General features: G+C 36.3%; 1 protein-coding gene across 4 annotated transcripts in view; it reads left to right on the top strand.

The window, feature by feature from the left end:
* Window positions 1-15,812, top strand: part of LOC137766198 (phospholipid scramblase 2) — a 31,283-nt gene extending 15,471 nt beyond the window's left edge. For all 4 annotated transcript variants that reach the window (XM_068546063.1, XM_068546060.1, XM_068546062.1 and 1 more), the window contains 5 exons: window positions 1,328-1,370; window positions 4,453-4,673; window positions 6,197-6,358; window positions 12,747-12,908; window positions 15,574-15,812. In XM_068546063.1, coding sequence (XP_068402164.1) covers window positions 1,328-1,370; window positions 4,453-4,673; window positions 6,197-6,358; window positions 12,747-12,908; window positions 15,574-15,627 — 642 coding nt within the window. In that variant the 3' untranslated portion in view covers window positions 15,628-15,812. The remainder of the gene's footprint in view (window positions 1-1,327; window positions 1,371-4,452; window positions 4,674-6,196; window positions 6,359-12,746; window positions 12,909-15,573) is intronic.
* Window positions 15,813-16,015: the final 203 nt, after the last annotated feature.

Here is a 16,015-nt window from a genome sequence, read left to right as displayed (position 1 = left end):
CTCTGCACTAATTTAATTTACCACAGTGCACTTGGGCAGCCTATAATATAAGAATTTTGCACTGTTGGTGGGAATGTAAATTGATACAGCCACTATGGAGAACAGTATGGAGGTTCCTTAAAAAACTAAAAATAGAACTACCATACGACCCAGCAATCCCACTACTGGGCATATACCCTGAGAAAACCATAATTCAAAAAGAGTCATGTACCACAATGTTCATTGCAGCTGTATTTACAATAGCCAGGACATGGAAGCAACCTAAGTGTCCATCGACAGATGAATGGATAAAGAAGATGTGGCACATATATACAATGGAATATTACTCAGCCATAAAAAGAAATGAAATTGAGTTATTTGTAGTGAGGTGGATGGACCTAGAGTCTGTCATACAAAGTAAGTCAGAAAGAGAAAAACAAATAGCGTATGCTAACACATATATATGGAATCTAAAAAAAAAAAAAAAATGGTTCTGACGAACCTAGGGGTAGGACAGGATAAAGACGCAGATGTAGAGAATGGACTTGAGGACACAGGGAGGGGGAAGGGTAAGCTGGGACGAAGTGAGAGAGTGGCATTGACATATATATGCTACCAAATGTAAAATAGCTAGCTAGTGGGAAGCAGCTGCATAGCACAGGGAGATCACCTTGGTGCTTTGTGACCACCTAGAGGGGTGGGATAGGGAGGGTGAGAGGGAGACGCAAGAGGGAGGGGATATGGGGATATATGTATACATATGGCTGCTTCAGTTTGTTATATAGCAGAAACTAACACAACATTGTAAAGCAATTATACTCCAATAAAGATGTTAAGAAAAAAAAGAAGAATTCTGGTAGTTCCTAAATTCTCTAAGAAATACCCTAAGCAGATTTTTTTTTTTTTTTTAAATTAGGCCCTTACAAAATGTTCGGGGAAGTTATCACCTACTACAAATGATATCAAAAGAAAGAAAAAGAAAATGTTTAGATTTGTAGAAAAAAGCTCTTTAAATGGCTGAAAAGGTCTTAATATTTCTTAGGCCCTTCTGGAAGGTACTTTTTTTTCTAATTTTTATAGGGATTCCAGTGTAAGTCCATTTTGTTTGACCTGAATTTGCCCACATTAATAGTGAACACGTTCAATATTTTTTTTTTTCAGTTAAAAATATATTAACTTTAATTTTATATCTAGAAGTAATATAAACAATTATTAAATATCGATAATATTGATAAATGTTGATAATTGATTATATACATTCTTTTAAAATATAAGAACACTCGTTAATTTGTTTGGCTTAATAACATATGATACATGGTTACCGCTTAATTTTTTTTTATTATAATAGATAGATCAACTATTGATTCATCAGCAAATTGAACTTCTGGAAGGTATGTATTCATTGTAGTTATCATATTTCTAGGAAGAGAGGACGTTTATGCAGATAAAGGCGTATCACCAACCACAGATATAACACCTTCAGTGATGCTGGATATTAAAACTGGTTATTTACAAATGTCTCTCTTTGTGATAATGAATTGATAAGGATTATCAGCAGCTCATTTCTTGAAATTAGGAGTCAAGTGGTAAAATACTATTATGCTGGACATCTCTCCTCTTGATACAGACCCTAACTTAGAAGGAAACCAGTCAAAACTTACTGTTGGGCTTCCCTGGTGGCACAGCGGTTGAGAATCTGCCTGCCAATGCAGGGGACACGGGTTCGAGCCCTGGTCTGGGAGGATCCCACATGCCGTGGAGCAACTAGGCCCGTGAGCCACAACTACTGAGCCTGAGCGTCTGGAGCCTGTGCTCCGCAACGAGAGAGGCCGCGACAGTGAGAGGCCCGCGCACTGCGATGAAGAGTGGCCCCCGCTTGCCACAACTAGAGAAAGCCCTCGCACAGAAACGAAGACCCAACACAGCCAAAAATAAATAAATAAATAAATAAAAATGTAAAATAATACGGACATACCCTTTATTAAGAAAAACAAAACAAAAACAACTTACTGTTGTACCCCCTTCTCTCTAGAAATCATTTCAGTGAGTCTGTCACTTTGCCTAACCTCTGTCCCTTCAACTGTTTTTTCCCCAGTTTGTGATGTCCTTGCAGTTGTCACAGAGCCACATGCAGTAGTTCAGTTACCTTAGTAAATACATTTCCAAAGCAAGTGAACTCTGAATTTGGATGGATGGGGATGTTTTGGAAAATCGCATTACTGCCCACAGTTTCTCTTGGGAGTTCAGAGGAACCCTATAAAACCCTTTGTTCCACGGGCTGTGGATTATCACCTTGGGCACAGGGACACTGCACTGGAGGGTGTTGACCAGCCGGCCGAGAGGCCTGACTTCCTGGAACGCCACTGGTGCTCCTATGGATGGGGCCTGACTCCTACAGCTGTTTCCTTAGGTCCAGTGCTCGTCAGGTGCAAAGTAAACTTAAGAAGCCACTAGATGTTTCAGGACTGCTGCCAGGGGAAAGGCAATCTGGGTAGATTCATGCACTACAGTATCCTCCTTATAGGTATAAAGAGTTCAGTGAAAACTCTAATAGATTTTAGAATATATCTATTAACTCTTTCTTCACATCTTTGCAAAGTTCTTTTCCACTGATAGAAATTATAATGTGAATTGTACTACTGTAGAAATATGGTTGGTATTTGGTTAGAATATATAATTGTTGCTTATTACACTTAAATTACTTGTAATGTACACTTCGATATTTAGGATGTTCTCATTTTTATTAGTTTGTTTACATTACATTTTCTCTGGAAAGGAACTCTTCATAGTATGATAATTTATATTCTCAACTTTTTTAATGATTCATTTTAGGGAATTTATTTTTGACATTATAAAAACCAAAAAACCAGACACTACACATTATATAGCACTCCATTTATAGTTTTAAGATTTATAAGTTTTATGTATATATTTGGAAATATATATGTATTAATCATGAAATATAAATTTCAAATTTAGTAGTTATAAATTCTTCAGTTTTTTAAAGGATGTCTAATTTTCTTTTCTTTTTGTCTCCAACTGAAGGTTTATATTTTAACATTACGAGCAGTATAAAGAAATAAAGATTACTCAGTTCATTTTTAGCACCTGAGACTATGACAGGCACTTAACATTTCCCAATTCAAAACTTAATAGACAATAAAGACATAACCATAGAATTCTCTTGTTTTATTTGTTTTCCTTTTTTAAGTAACTAGAAGGAAGCTTAGATTGTGTAAGCCCACTGATCTCATTACACAGATAAACAAGCTGAAGAATTTTCAGATTAAGCTACTTAATGAAACAGTTAGGTAATAGATCCCATTTCATGAATCAGTTTAATTTTTTCACATGAAATATTTGACTGGCTGATATTGAGGTAAAGGGTGGTTCTTTTAAAGGCAGGGTCAGGGCCTGAGTCAGAGCAAAGATACTTAAGGGAGGTCATGGCGATAAAATATGGGAAGAACATCTCTATCTGACTTAAAGTCCATCCACACCAATATTAGAGAGTGATTTTTGTCTCTATGTTTCTTTTAATTGCTCATTATGTTGGTGGCTTCTAATACCCTATGACCCATGTTAATGAGGGCTGTGGACAAGTGACACCATGAATTGCTCCCTCCTGGCTTTAAGCAAGGAGAGGTTTCCAAAGTGTGGTTCAATGTGGGAAGCCCTTTGGTAAGATACCACGTGGGTGTCAGTATTTAGCACATCTCTGTTTCCCCTGTGAAGAGATTAGCCCCTGCTAAGGTACAGAGTTCACTTAGGATGCCAGTGGTCTGGAATCCTCCGACTTGCAGCCTTGGTTGCCAAGCGCCTTTCCCCTTGTCTAATACCCATTTCCCACTTCTGAACAACCACTGCTGAGCTAAACAAGGGTGCCCTGGGCCCAGGGTGACGTCCTACCTCACCTTCCATTTTCACTCTCTCCCTCTTCACATGTGTGCATTGAGAGAAAGCCCTCTCACACCTTCTTCACACAGCGCAGAAAGAGAAGCCATGACTGTGGTTTAAAAAACTGTATCTCAAGCCAATTTACTTAATATAATACTATATGGTGCATAAACATAGCAATCATCCTATATTCCCCTCCATAGCTGAATACATGACAAGTAGACATTTTCTGCATTCACTTAGCACGACTGTGACCATCGACAGCACGGCACCATCCCTCACAGCAAAGTCTCCCTTTCTGACATGGGTCTATGGAATTAGGAAGATACGAGTTGTTGTCTCTTCCATGTCTCATACAGGAATTCCTAATTTCTTTGTACTTTAATACCCTCTCCTCCATTCCCTTTGCCTTTTTTTCTCTGTTTAGATCATCTCTAAACATCTTTCCTTTTCTTCCTCCTGTGTTATATGAAGTATCATCTTAAAATGGTATAACTAGATATTGTAGTGTCTTAGGATAGATTGATTATTCTTTTAACACAATAGTCATAGTGATTCCCTCTTTTATGTTTTTAGTCTTAACAGGTTTTGAAACTTGTAACAAATATGAAATTAAGAACAGCCTTGGACAGAGGATTTACTTTGCAGCAGAGGATACTGATTGCTGTACCCGAAATTGCTGTGGGCCTTCTAGGCCTTTTACAATAAGGATTCTTGATAATACGGGCCGAGAAGTCATAACTCTGGAGAGACCACTAAGGTGTACCAGCTGTTGTTTTCCCTGCTGCCTGCAGGAGGTCAGTGAGCAATTACCAGGGTAATTTTTACAAATACTTTGCAAAGTAGTTCTGCAAGAATTTTCACCTTATTGGTGAATTTATATAATCAAATGAGATTTAAAGGAAAAGGGGTCCACCAGCTATTGGTTTATGCTTGAGTGTAAACTGTAGGAAGGAAGGCAGGTGGAAAAGAGTGAGCAGTTAGCCCCACCTCCCTGAGCAGTGTGCCCCCCGGGGGTGAAATCAGAGATCTCAGAGACCAGACTTCTTGATCTTCAGAGAGAGCTGAGAACATAGGTCACCTCGGTCAAGTCCCTCACCTGAAATGACCATGAGGGCCTGGCCAAAGCCAGAGGAGGGCCCCATAGAGAATATCCTCGAATGCCATCCCAGAGGCAAGTGGACAGAAGAGTGAGGAAAAGAACACATATGTTCATCTCATTATTTTAGCCAACCTACAAGGAGCAAACCTAGGACAGGCCCCCTCTGAGAAACCTCAACTCCTATGTTTTTCAGTTCTCCATTTGAAAAAAAAAAGTAATATATTTGAGTCCCTGTAATAGGGGTATGCAAATTGTGAGCACCGTCAGCTCCATAAAGACCAGGTGTCTCTTTCATAGTACTTGACAGCCCTCTGATAGAGAACACGGATCTCAGGGGAGACGCCAGGGCACAGAGTGTTTATAGGAAGTTGGCCTTTGCCTGTATCTCCATTGGCCTGAAACCAGAGCTGCCTGGGTCACTCAGTCATCCATACGGGTAGCTGTGAGAGCAGGGCACACAGAGATACAAGCACGTAGAGATTTGATGTCTAATACTGCTCTTATTTTGAAAGGATAACTGAAGTTGTTCATACTGAATTATTTTGTTTTCCATGTCAATTAGTTTAGATGTAATAATATTCATCGGAATAGCTGAGGGAAAACTGAGAGTTTGATGGAATATGCTCGACAATTTATAGAGCACATTAGCATACATTATACAATTGGTCTTAATAAAGAGATCTAGGAAGTCCTCAGTTACAGATAAACATGTTGAGATGCTCTCAAAGTCACCCAGCTAATGTTCAGAGCCAAGATTCCAGGCCCCATTTTCTTTCCATGCTAGCACTATTGCCACTCATATTTGAAAACTGCCCCAGTGATCAGCGCTCTGTCCATACACTTAAACCACTGTTTTTAAAGGAATTTGAGGAAATAGCTATTAATAATTTAGACATTTTTTGTTAAGTATGGAAATATTAAAATATACAAGACCAGTAGAGCAGTGCTTCAGAATGGAGACAGTGCATGCAGCCTCCCCGAGTTTGTGTCTCATCTCTTCCACTTTGCAGCTGGGGAATCTGATACAAGTTAATTAACCTCTCTGTTCCTCAGTTACTTCCTGTATAAACAGGGATAATAGTACCAACTTGGTAAGGATGTGGAGTGAGTTAAGTGGTGCTTAGAACAGTGTCTGACACTTAGAAAGTATTCAGTAAATGAGAGTTCTTATTAGACATTGTTATGATTACAATTTATATATTCTTTTTGCTTTTGTAGATAGAAATCCAAGCTCCTCCTGGTGTACCAGTAGGTTATGTTACTCAGACCTGGCACCCATGCCTGCCAAAGTTTACACTTCAAAATGAGAAGAGAGAGGATGTACTAAGAATTACCGGTCCATGTATTGTCTGCAGCTGTTGTGCAGATGTTGATTTTGAGGTAAGAGGTGTGATAACGTTTATGGGTTTTGCTTTCCTAGTATAAGAATAACATAAGCTGGGAGGATGTTACAAATATATTAAATGAATACGTATGTCCTGATATCTCAAGAGGGACTCAGTGTCCCTCATATTTATCTTTGGTCAGAGAGATGCTTATTGCTCTGATTAAGCATCAGTGTTGATTGTGCTAAATGGAAAAAAGAGAAGCAGAGATTTGTAGTCAAATAAATATAAACAAAGCATCTAACATTGGTGGTTTCTGTATAGAGGTACCGTATGTTATCCATTTTAAGTGGAACATTAACCTTGTCATCGAAGTCTGATTGCCGAAGCATATGGTTCTTCCTTAGCATGAAACACAGGCTGCCGGTGCTCTAGGCCCTCTTCAAAATCTCTGACATCTTTGAGTTCCTACAAAAAGCCCAATTATGCAAAGAGAATTTTAACAAATATATGACGTACTACCTAATCATGCTTCTCTGTGATCTCTCCTTTATCTTTGTATTAAATTCATTTATTAGAAATCACAATATATCTGTGTATTTATTACTACCTGGAGGAATTTCATCACAGCAGTTTTTCAACAAATGGGGCCCAGACTTATGGCCCAAATTATTTAGTTGCAAATGCTTAAAAGTCGAGAGATTATAAAACTTAATCTTGATACCATGATTCTCTTGTATAAGCATAAAATCTGGTAAACTGGACAACTTCCACAGAAGGGACAAAAATCTAAAACTGAGCAGGACTGCCCCCTTATGATAAATAAGTGGGAACTCTGCCACTGCCCCTGACTTGCCAAGGTTTTCCACTATCCAGCTTCATTCTTTTATATTATCTGCCTGGCTTTGCTACTCATATGATTTTTAATTCCTCTGTTTATATATATAAAGATGGATCACTCCTCTCACTGACTTCAGTGTCTAATGAGGCAGACAGGCAATCCTAAGAAAAGTCCATATGATGTAATTAGAGACTTTATAAAGACTCTTACAAAGAATGCATAGTATGTGGGGGAGATATAAACTATGTATGTTTAAAGATTTTATAGGTTTATGTATAATAATAGTTCTCTATGTAGGGGTTATCATTCCCATAAAAGATCCAGAGGATTGAAAGGTAATTGTTGTTTCAGGGAATATTAATGGAAGTTTTGCTGACATATATTTTATCTATGTAAAATAAGTAAAAATACTGGTGAAGTAAGTCATACTGCAGTGTGAAACTCTTATATTTAATGATAAGAAAGTTGGAAATCATTCAGCAACCCTCCTCAGTGGATACCTTAAAGCATCTACTTTAGGCAATGAATTAACTTCTCTCCTGTGCATCTAGAATGGTGCTAACTAGATAACATCTTTGAGGGAATTGAGAAAATAGTACCTTGAATCATTTTCTATATACTAGATAATAGAAATTTTGAAAGCAGGAATTATCAGTATGAGGGACCACTATGGAACATGGAGAAGAGTCATTCTAAAGGGAAAAATAATTCAGAGACATTTATAAGTGTACCCAGTGGTACTGATTCATAGATTTGATGTCAGTGGAGGAAGAAAGAAAATTGAGACATGATTCTAAAGTCTTATTGGTCTGATGTCTGATGTTTAAGAAGCTGAATGATGATGCCATTGACCAGGGTAAGAATCTTGAAGGAGAAACAGTTGATTTGTGGGAAGCTAATGATTTGTTTTTGAGTCATGTTGGTTTTTGGGTGTGTAAGGGAAAATGTTAGAGTTTTCGGCATACGGATGGTAGGTGAAGCCATGAGATTATCCCACGGGTGAGTAGAAGAAGGACAAGTAGACTTTGTATCCCTTAGAGATAATGAGGGAATCTGTCTTATTCCAGGACTATTAGGAGTAGGAAAAAATATGCCTACATGAAACTGATATCCCAATCTAGCCCCCTCTATGATTTTGAGGTCTGAATTCATAACACCAGTATGATTCATGAATCTTAAGACATAGAAACTGATCTTGAGTGGTGATACAGATGGGAGAATTGAATGCAAAAACATACTAGATGGAGACTGATCACCAAGGTCACCCTCTATCACTACAGAACAAACCTATCTCCACATAAGCAGATTAAAAAATTAGTATACTGTTCTAGGAACTAATCTACCAAAACCAAACTGCATATAATAGAACAGTGTGTAATCAATCATACAAGAAATACCTAAATAGACATTAAAGAGCCTAAGAAAGAAACAAAAAGGGTCATAAGGGGAGGATGAAACAATTAATAAAGGCCAGGAGGATATAAAAACAAGCCAAATAGAACCTCCAGAAATGAGGAACAGTCATTGATAAAACCTCATTTGAAAGGATGAACTATAGATTAGACGCAGGTGAAGAGAGAGTTAGTGAACTGGATCACCCATATTAGGAATATAAAGAGGAGGTGGGGAAAAGATATAAATTTGAAGGGACATGGAAGCTAGAATAAACTATTGCATATGCCAAAGAGGAGTTACAAAAAAAGAGGAGACAGAATGTTTTGATATAATATTCAAAGAGATACATAGCTAAGAATCTTGCAGACTTGATGCCATTCTGGTAAGAAAAAGAAATGACACCCAGATACAGCTTAGATAAATTGCAAACTGCAAACTAAAATAGGAAATCTATAATCATCAAGTGGGAGTGGGGAAGATTACTTCTAATACGTAATTCTCTGACCATTAGGGATTATGAACATTTCTCTAAGTTTACTAGCTACTTGTATTTGCTCTTTGAATTATCTTTTAATATCCGTTGCCTGTATTTTCTATTGGGTTGTTTATTTTTTTCTTGTCAATTCATAAATGTAGTTTGTGTGTTGAAGACACTGACCCTGCATCTGTATTTCTGTCCTCTGATCTGCAAATATTTTCCACAAATCTACCCCTTTTGTACATTGTTTTATAAATATATATCTCAGTTGGCTGGACAACTGTGTCATCATAATTTATTAAGTAAACTATTCATTTCTTGCTAAGTTGAAATGACATACATTAAATTTCCACAAGCAATTCCTAGATTCATTCTTCTATTGCATTGCTACCACTTTTCTTACAGTAGTGCCTTATAATTCAGTTATGGTAACAATGATGTATCCTATGTTTAGTCATAGCCACACAGTCACTGATCATTCTATTTTATCATATTTTCTTGCTATTGTCAGATGTTTCCTTTCATGTGAACCTTAAGATCATTCCATTAAATTTTTCAGAAGTTAGAATCCAATTAGTATTGTATTGTCTGTTTATGATTTTTTTTAAATTAATATATTTATGATGCTAAACCTGTCTCATCCCAAAAGTGTAATGTATTTTAATTCATTTATATCTAATTTTGTATTCTTCATAAGACCATATAGAACTTCTATCTCTTTTGTTGAATTTGTCCTAAGTAATTTACAGGCATTATCACTACTAATCAGGAATATTTCTATTTGTAGGTACTTATTGTTAATATTGAGAAAAGCTATTTATTTTTGTTTACCTCTTATTCAGCCTTGTGACTATATTCTAGTATTTAATTTGGAAGGCACTTTTGCTATATTTACTTGGTTTATCTAGGTATAAAATCACATAGCAAATGAAATCATGGAAACTCTTCTAATTTGCCAATTAGCTTATTTTCTTTTCCAGCCTACTTCTTACAGCAAAACTGAATAATATTTGCCAATTTTGTGTACACCTACTAAGTTGATGATTTCAATTGAAATAGCAGCAAATGTTTCATAATTTAGAAAGATACTGGCTATTTTTCATAGTATTTTTCTATTCCTGTTTTATCTAGAGCAAGAATCAGCAAACTTTTTTTTTTTTCTTTTTTTTTGGTAAAGGAAGAGATAGAAAACATTTTAGAGTTTTGGGCCATATGGTCATTGTTACAACTACTCAAGTCTGCCATTTTAGCATGAAAGTAGTCATACACAATACACAAATATTGGGTGTAACTGTGTCCAAATAAAACTTACAAAAACAGGGTGGAGACTAAATTTGCTGCAGACTCATTGACCCTTGCTTGCTGACCCCGACCTAGATTTTTATTACGAATTGATACTTAACTTTCTAAACAGCAGAGCATCATAACAGTCATGAATACAGACTCTGGAGAAGAACACCTGGGTTTGAAATCCATTTCCATGACTTCTTATCCGTGTGAACTTGGACAAGTGACTCACCTCTCTTTGCTTTGATTTTTTCATATGAAAATTGTGTGTAATAATACTATATATCCTATAGAGAAATTATGAGGAAAAAATTACATAAGACTTGTAAAGCATTTATATGCCTAGCATATACTAAATGTTATATAAATGCTTAATTAGAAAGTAAATAAAATACCTTTTCAGGACCTATGGATACACTCATGTTTTTGAATTATATGATTTTTTTTTAGTATTTTATACTTTATTATAGTATTTTTTATACTGGGCTCTATGTGCTAATGTACTATTTGGATTTTTGTATTTATATTTATGTTGTGAGATGAACCTATAGATTTCTTTTTAGAACACCTTTATCAATTATTTGTATTAAATTTATAGGTTTATAAATTTAATAGTAATATAATACCAGTTTATTGCTTCCAGAAGTTGAAAGCATTTTATTATGTAGATTTTCTGTTTTTAAAATATTTTCTAGAATTTAGCTAAAAATTATCTAGTCCTGTTGACTTTTCAGTTGTAGATCCTTATTCACTTTTCTGTTCCTTTCCTTTAAAAAATTATATGTCTACCTCTTACATAAAGTTTTGGTGAATTTTAAAATTTCTTGCTATAGTAATCAAAAAGGGGAAGGGTTAATATCTGGTAAGTGTAGTAGTAGGATTATGATGGCTGATTATCTTTTGTATATTTTGTTAAACATTTTTTTTCAAAAATTAAAAATAATTGAATTAAAAAATAAAATGTAAGGTTTTATTACCAGCTTCAAATCCTTACATGACAGCTATGAGCAGATAAAACATGAAGGTGTGCAATAGGGAATTTGTATTAGTTTGTTTTGCCACAAGAGCGTAACAAATAATCCCTAAAGCTCAGTGGCTTAAGAAAACAGGAATTTATTCTCATCCTTATGGGTCTGAAGGTCAACTGGATATACCTCGGCTCAGATGGCTCTGATTTAGGCTGCCAGTTGGTCTCAGGTCTGCTCCAGGTATGTTCATCCTGGAGCTTCAGCAACAGAAGCTCCCTGGATCATGCTTTCTAGTGGCTGATCACTGGAGAGCAAGACCAAGGCAAAACCACTCAGCCATGTTTAAGGTCTCTGCTGGTGTCACATCCACTAACACTCCACTGGTCAAACAAGGCACAAGGCCAAGCCTAATTTCAATGTGCAGGAAAGTATACTGGGCTTACAGAGGGAGGGGACTGAAATGACTATTTGATGAACAGTAATCCATGCTATCACAGTTTTTTCATATTAGAAGTTTATTTCAAGTTTTTAAAGAACTTAACCACCCACATCCAAATAAAATGAGTCAACTGTTTCTAGTTTGCCCACATTTATGTAGCTGGTCCCAACCTAAGCTAGGTCTTCAAAGGTTGCTGCCAGCACGTGTGGTACCTTGTGCACATCTGAAAAGGACACTTCTCTTCGTGGTTGACACAACTCTGCCTGTACATACCCTGGCAAGTGTGGACTACGTTCAGCCTCCACATGCCCACTTGGTGAGGTGCATTTCTCTGGCTATAAGCTGTTCATCTCTTTATCATGGCCCTTGGCCTTCCTCAGGCAGAACGGTAAAATTAGAAAAACTTTACTTTGGAGCCTTTTTTTTCATACGCATTTCCTCTTTCATTGTTCATCCTCCTCCTGTTGTCGAGTCGTACCCCAACCTTTGACCTGAGGCATCTCATCAAGTTACTATTGGTTACTTACCTTCACTCAAAACTGCCAGTCCTCTTTTCCAGGCTCTTGGCATTTCATGTTTTCCTACTGACAGTGGGTGATAGTGGGGCCTCCCATCACCTTTAAAACTCTGCCTATATCAACTCTCTGTGCTTGTGTTACAGCAGAAGTCAGATAGGAGTTTCACTTACTACCTTCCTTATGGCTTCTAGAAATTTCATCACAGAAATATTTCCTGCTTAAATTTTATTTTGGCTCGATTCAACTAACTTATTACTGTATGTCTTAATGGAGAATAGAAAATGTTAAATATTTCAGCTAAACTACTTTCATATTAGTTCTCTGTACCAAAGAAACAGTTTTTTTTAAATGAATCTATAAATGGATATAGGAATCTACATGCATGTAATAAGTGATATAATGTTCATAGATATGAATGGCATATAATTTTAATATAATATTTGTTTTATTTTACTCCTACTTGGAAAGCAGCTTTATTATTAGTTTTCTAGAATTCTTTGTCTTTTTTTAAAATTAGATTAAATCTCTTGATGATAAATATGTGGTGGGCAAGATTTCCAAGCAGTGGACTGGCTTTGTGAGAGAGTTATTTACAGATGTCGATAACTTTGGCATCCAGTTCCCGTTAGACCTTGATGTGAAAATGAAAGCTGTGATGCTCGGCGCATGTTTCCTCATTGTAAGTTTATTCTTGCTAATCTGGGGTATAGTCGGTTTCTCTAGGATCATTCTGAACTAATTTGGTAAATTTTACATTTTTAAATGATCTTAAATTTGTAGGTTTTATTGAAAGTGGTCCTATTTAATTTTAGCTCTGAAATTCCATCTTCTTCTGCTACTCTGGGTTCACAGATGACTAGCTTCTCCCTGGAGGGTCTATGCAGTTTCACATTGTAACAAGAGGATCTTATATATTAAGGAGAGGCTCTGGTTTTAGTAAAAAAAAAAAAAAATTGGTGCTTTGGAAAAGAATCTGAATCTTCCAATGGGTTTAAATGGAATAAGTCTCAGTGAAACAAAGAGATTTCTGCCTGATTCATTATTAAATTAAATCATCTAATACGGAAATACAAACTGGAATAAGAATCTACATTCCATCAAGCCTTAGACAGAACTACCAATTAAGAGGAAATATATGAGATATAGCAATGATCTTGAACTTGTCTTCACATTAAATTACCTAGGGAGCTTTTAGTAGTAGGCCATGTTCCAGTTTAACTAAATCAGAAGCTCAGAATTAAAAGTTTGTGTAGCTCCTCAGATGATTCCATATACAGCCGATGTCAAGGACTCCTGGGACAGAGCAGTGGTTTTCAACCTTAGCTGCACAGTAGAAACACCTGGGTAGCTTTCACACTCCCTATGTCAAGACTATGTACCCAGATCTAGTAAACCAAATCCTGAGGTGGATCCAAGCCTTTAAGCTGTTCGAGCTATCATATGATTCCAAAGCAAGCAAGGTTTGGAGTTACTAGATCAATACCTTAAATATTGGCATATGGATGCAATCAGAAAAAAAATAAAAGGTAAAAGAACATACAGAAAAAGGATCCAGTTACTTCAACAAATAAGTATCAGGAAAATAAAAGATAAAAATAAAATAAAAAGAGAGAGGGCTTCCCTGGTGGCGCAGTGGTTGAGAATCTGCCTGCCAATGCAGGGGACACAGGTTCGAACCCTGGTCTGGGAAGATCCCACATGCCACGGAGCAACTAGGCCCGTGAGCCACAACTACTGAGCCTGCGCGTCTGGAGCCTGTGCTCCGCAACAAGAGAGGCCGCGACAGTGAGAGGCCCGCGCACCGCGATGAAGAGTGGCCCCCGCTTGCCACAACTAGAGAAAGCCCTCGCACAGAAACGAAGACCCAACACAGCCAAAAAATAAAAAATATTAAAAAAAAATTAATTAATTAAAAAAAAAAAAAGAGAAACATCAGCTTAATGTAGTTTGTAGACCATGTTTGGATACTGATTTAAACAAACCAATATAAAAAGACATTTACAAGACACTCAGGGAAATGTGAACATTGGCAATTTGATGATATTAATGAATTATTAAGGATTTTTTAAAAAAATATGATGTTATTGTGGTTATACAAAAACAGAACAGTCCATTTTCTTTAAGGGCACATACTGAAGTATTTCAGTATAAAATGATATGGTATCATAGATTTGCTTTTAAATAATGGGGGTGAGGGAAGAGGGACACAGCGGATGGAGTAATTGGTGAACCAAGCTGGGTGAGTGGTCATTGGGACTTTATTATACTATTCTATCTACTTTGGGACAGGCTCAGTATTTTCTATATAAAGTTTTAAATATAACCACAGTTCTGTTTAAAAACTGTGTTTTCAATAAGTGTTTATTTCACATGAGAAGAAAATTTTAACCTTAACTTGGGGAACTGTTTAACCAAAGGTTTACACACCATAACCAAAGATACGGTGTGTACAGGGTGGAGAGAGTAGTCTGGGGTGTTTGGATAGGTGAGAAATGGGATTGGGGTGGTGGTGGTGCAGTTATTAGGAAGTGAATATGGGGTAGATTGGGCAATCGTCCCAATCTTATAGACCTTGGGAAGATACTGAAAATTGTTTAGTTAACTGGTTAATTTTAAGCTAGGTATAAATAAAATAGTTATAAACCCAAATTTTAGAAAGATAAATCCTGGTGACTGTGTACAAAATGGATTGAAGAGAGGTAAAATTGTAATAGTGCAATTGCAAGTGAATGGTGATAAAGATTCAATTATTTCTTTGTAAAGAGAAAAAGGAAAATGATAGATGTGAGAGGGGTACAATCCACAGGATCTGACGGAAGTTATAAGGGAGAGGGTCTGGTTAGAAACTGATGGAGTAAGACAAGCTGAGGAACACAGTGGACAACAAGATTGGAAGAGAAATCATAAAACTGGGCCAAAAAATTCTAAGGTGTTATTCTAACTCTAAGATGGCTGTCATTCTCCAGAAACAATCTAAAAATTGTACATGGAACTCCAGTCACAACACAAGTTATATTACTAGAGAAGGAGTACAAAAAGTTGAGGAAGAAAGATTGAAAGAGGAACATTCTAAGAGGCATGAAAAAAGTGAAATTTAGAGAAATTACCAGAGGATTAATTAAGTTCATGCAGGTATCAATATGTGAATAGAATTACAGGATTTAATTGCCATTAAAATGGAAAGCTTGAAGCTATCAACCTTTCCCAGATCTACCTATTAGTTGATTTTTCTTGTTTAGCAGATACGTTATTGTGTTTCATCAGATCCCTTAGCATTTATGCATCTGAGAGCTGATCTCTGTTTTGTTGCTGAAAACCCATTTCCGTATTTTGTTTTTATCTAGGACTTCATGTTTTTTGAAATGACTAGAAGTGAACAGAGAGCAGGAGTGTGGTAATGCATTCGTTGACATCTCCTCAGAAAATCTGAAGTCCCTATATTGATTGGGACTATGTAAAAGAAAACTGGGTGGATTTTCCTCTTTATGTAAATGACTTATTATAGCATATGTGAATTACACTGTGATGCCTGAAGCTCCAGATATATGATTTTACTTTTCAAATTAAAGAGTTTATTTTTAATATCACTTACTTATAAATGTTTTTATACATTTTCTTTTATACATTTTCTTTTTCATTGTGTATTTTGGAGAAAGGATATAGAAATTTTTACATTTAAACATAACTTCCTATGATGAATTACTTTGAACTACAGTCTCTGCTTTATTTTCAATTTGTATAGCAAAATTAATTAATGACTTTTAAAAGTAATTTTAATATAAACGT

Source organism: Eschrichtius robustus, chromosome 6 (genome assembly GCF_028021215.1).
Source record: "Eschrichtius robustus isolate mEscRob2 chromosome 6, mEscRob2.pri, whole genome shotgun sequence".
NCBI lineage: Eukaryota > Metazoa > Chordata > Mammalia > Artiodactyla > Eschrichtiidae > Eschrichtius > Eschrichtius robustus.
Note: the sequence above shows the minus strand (reverse complement) of the source record. Positions and strands in the feature narration are given on the sequence as shown.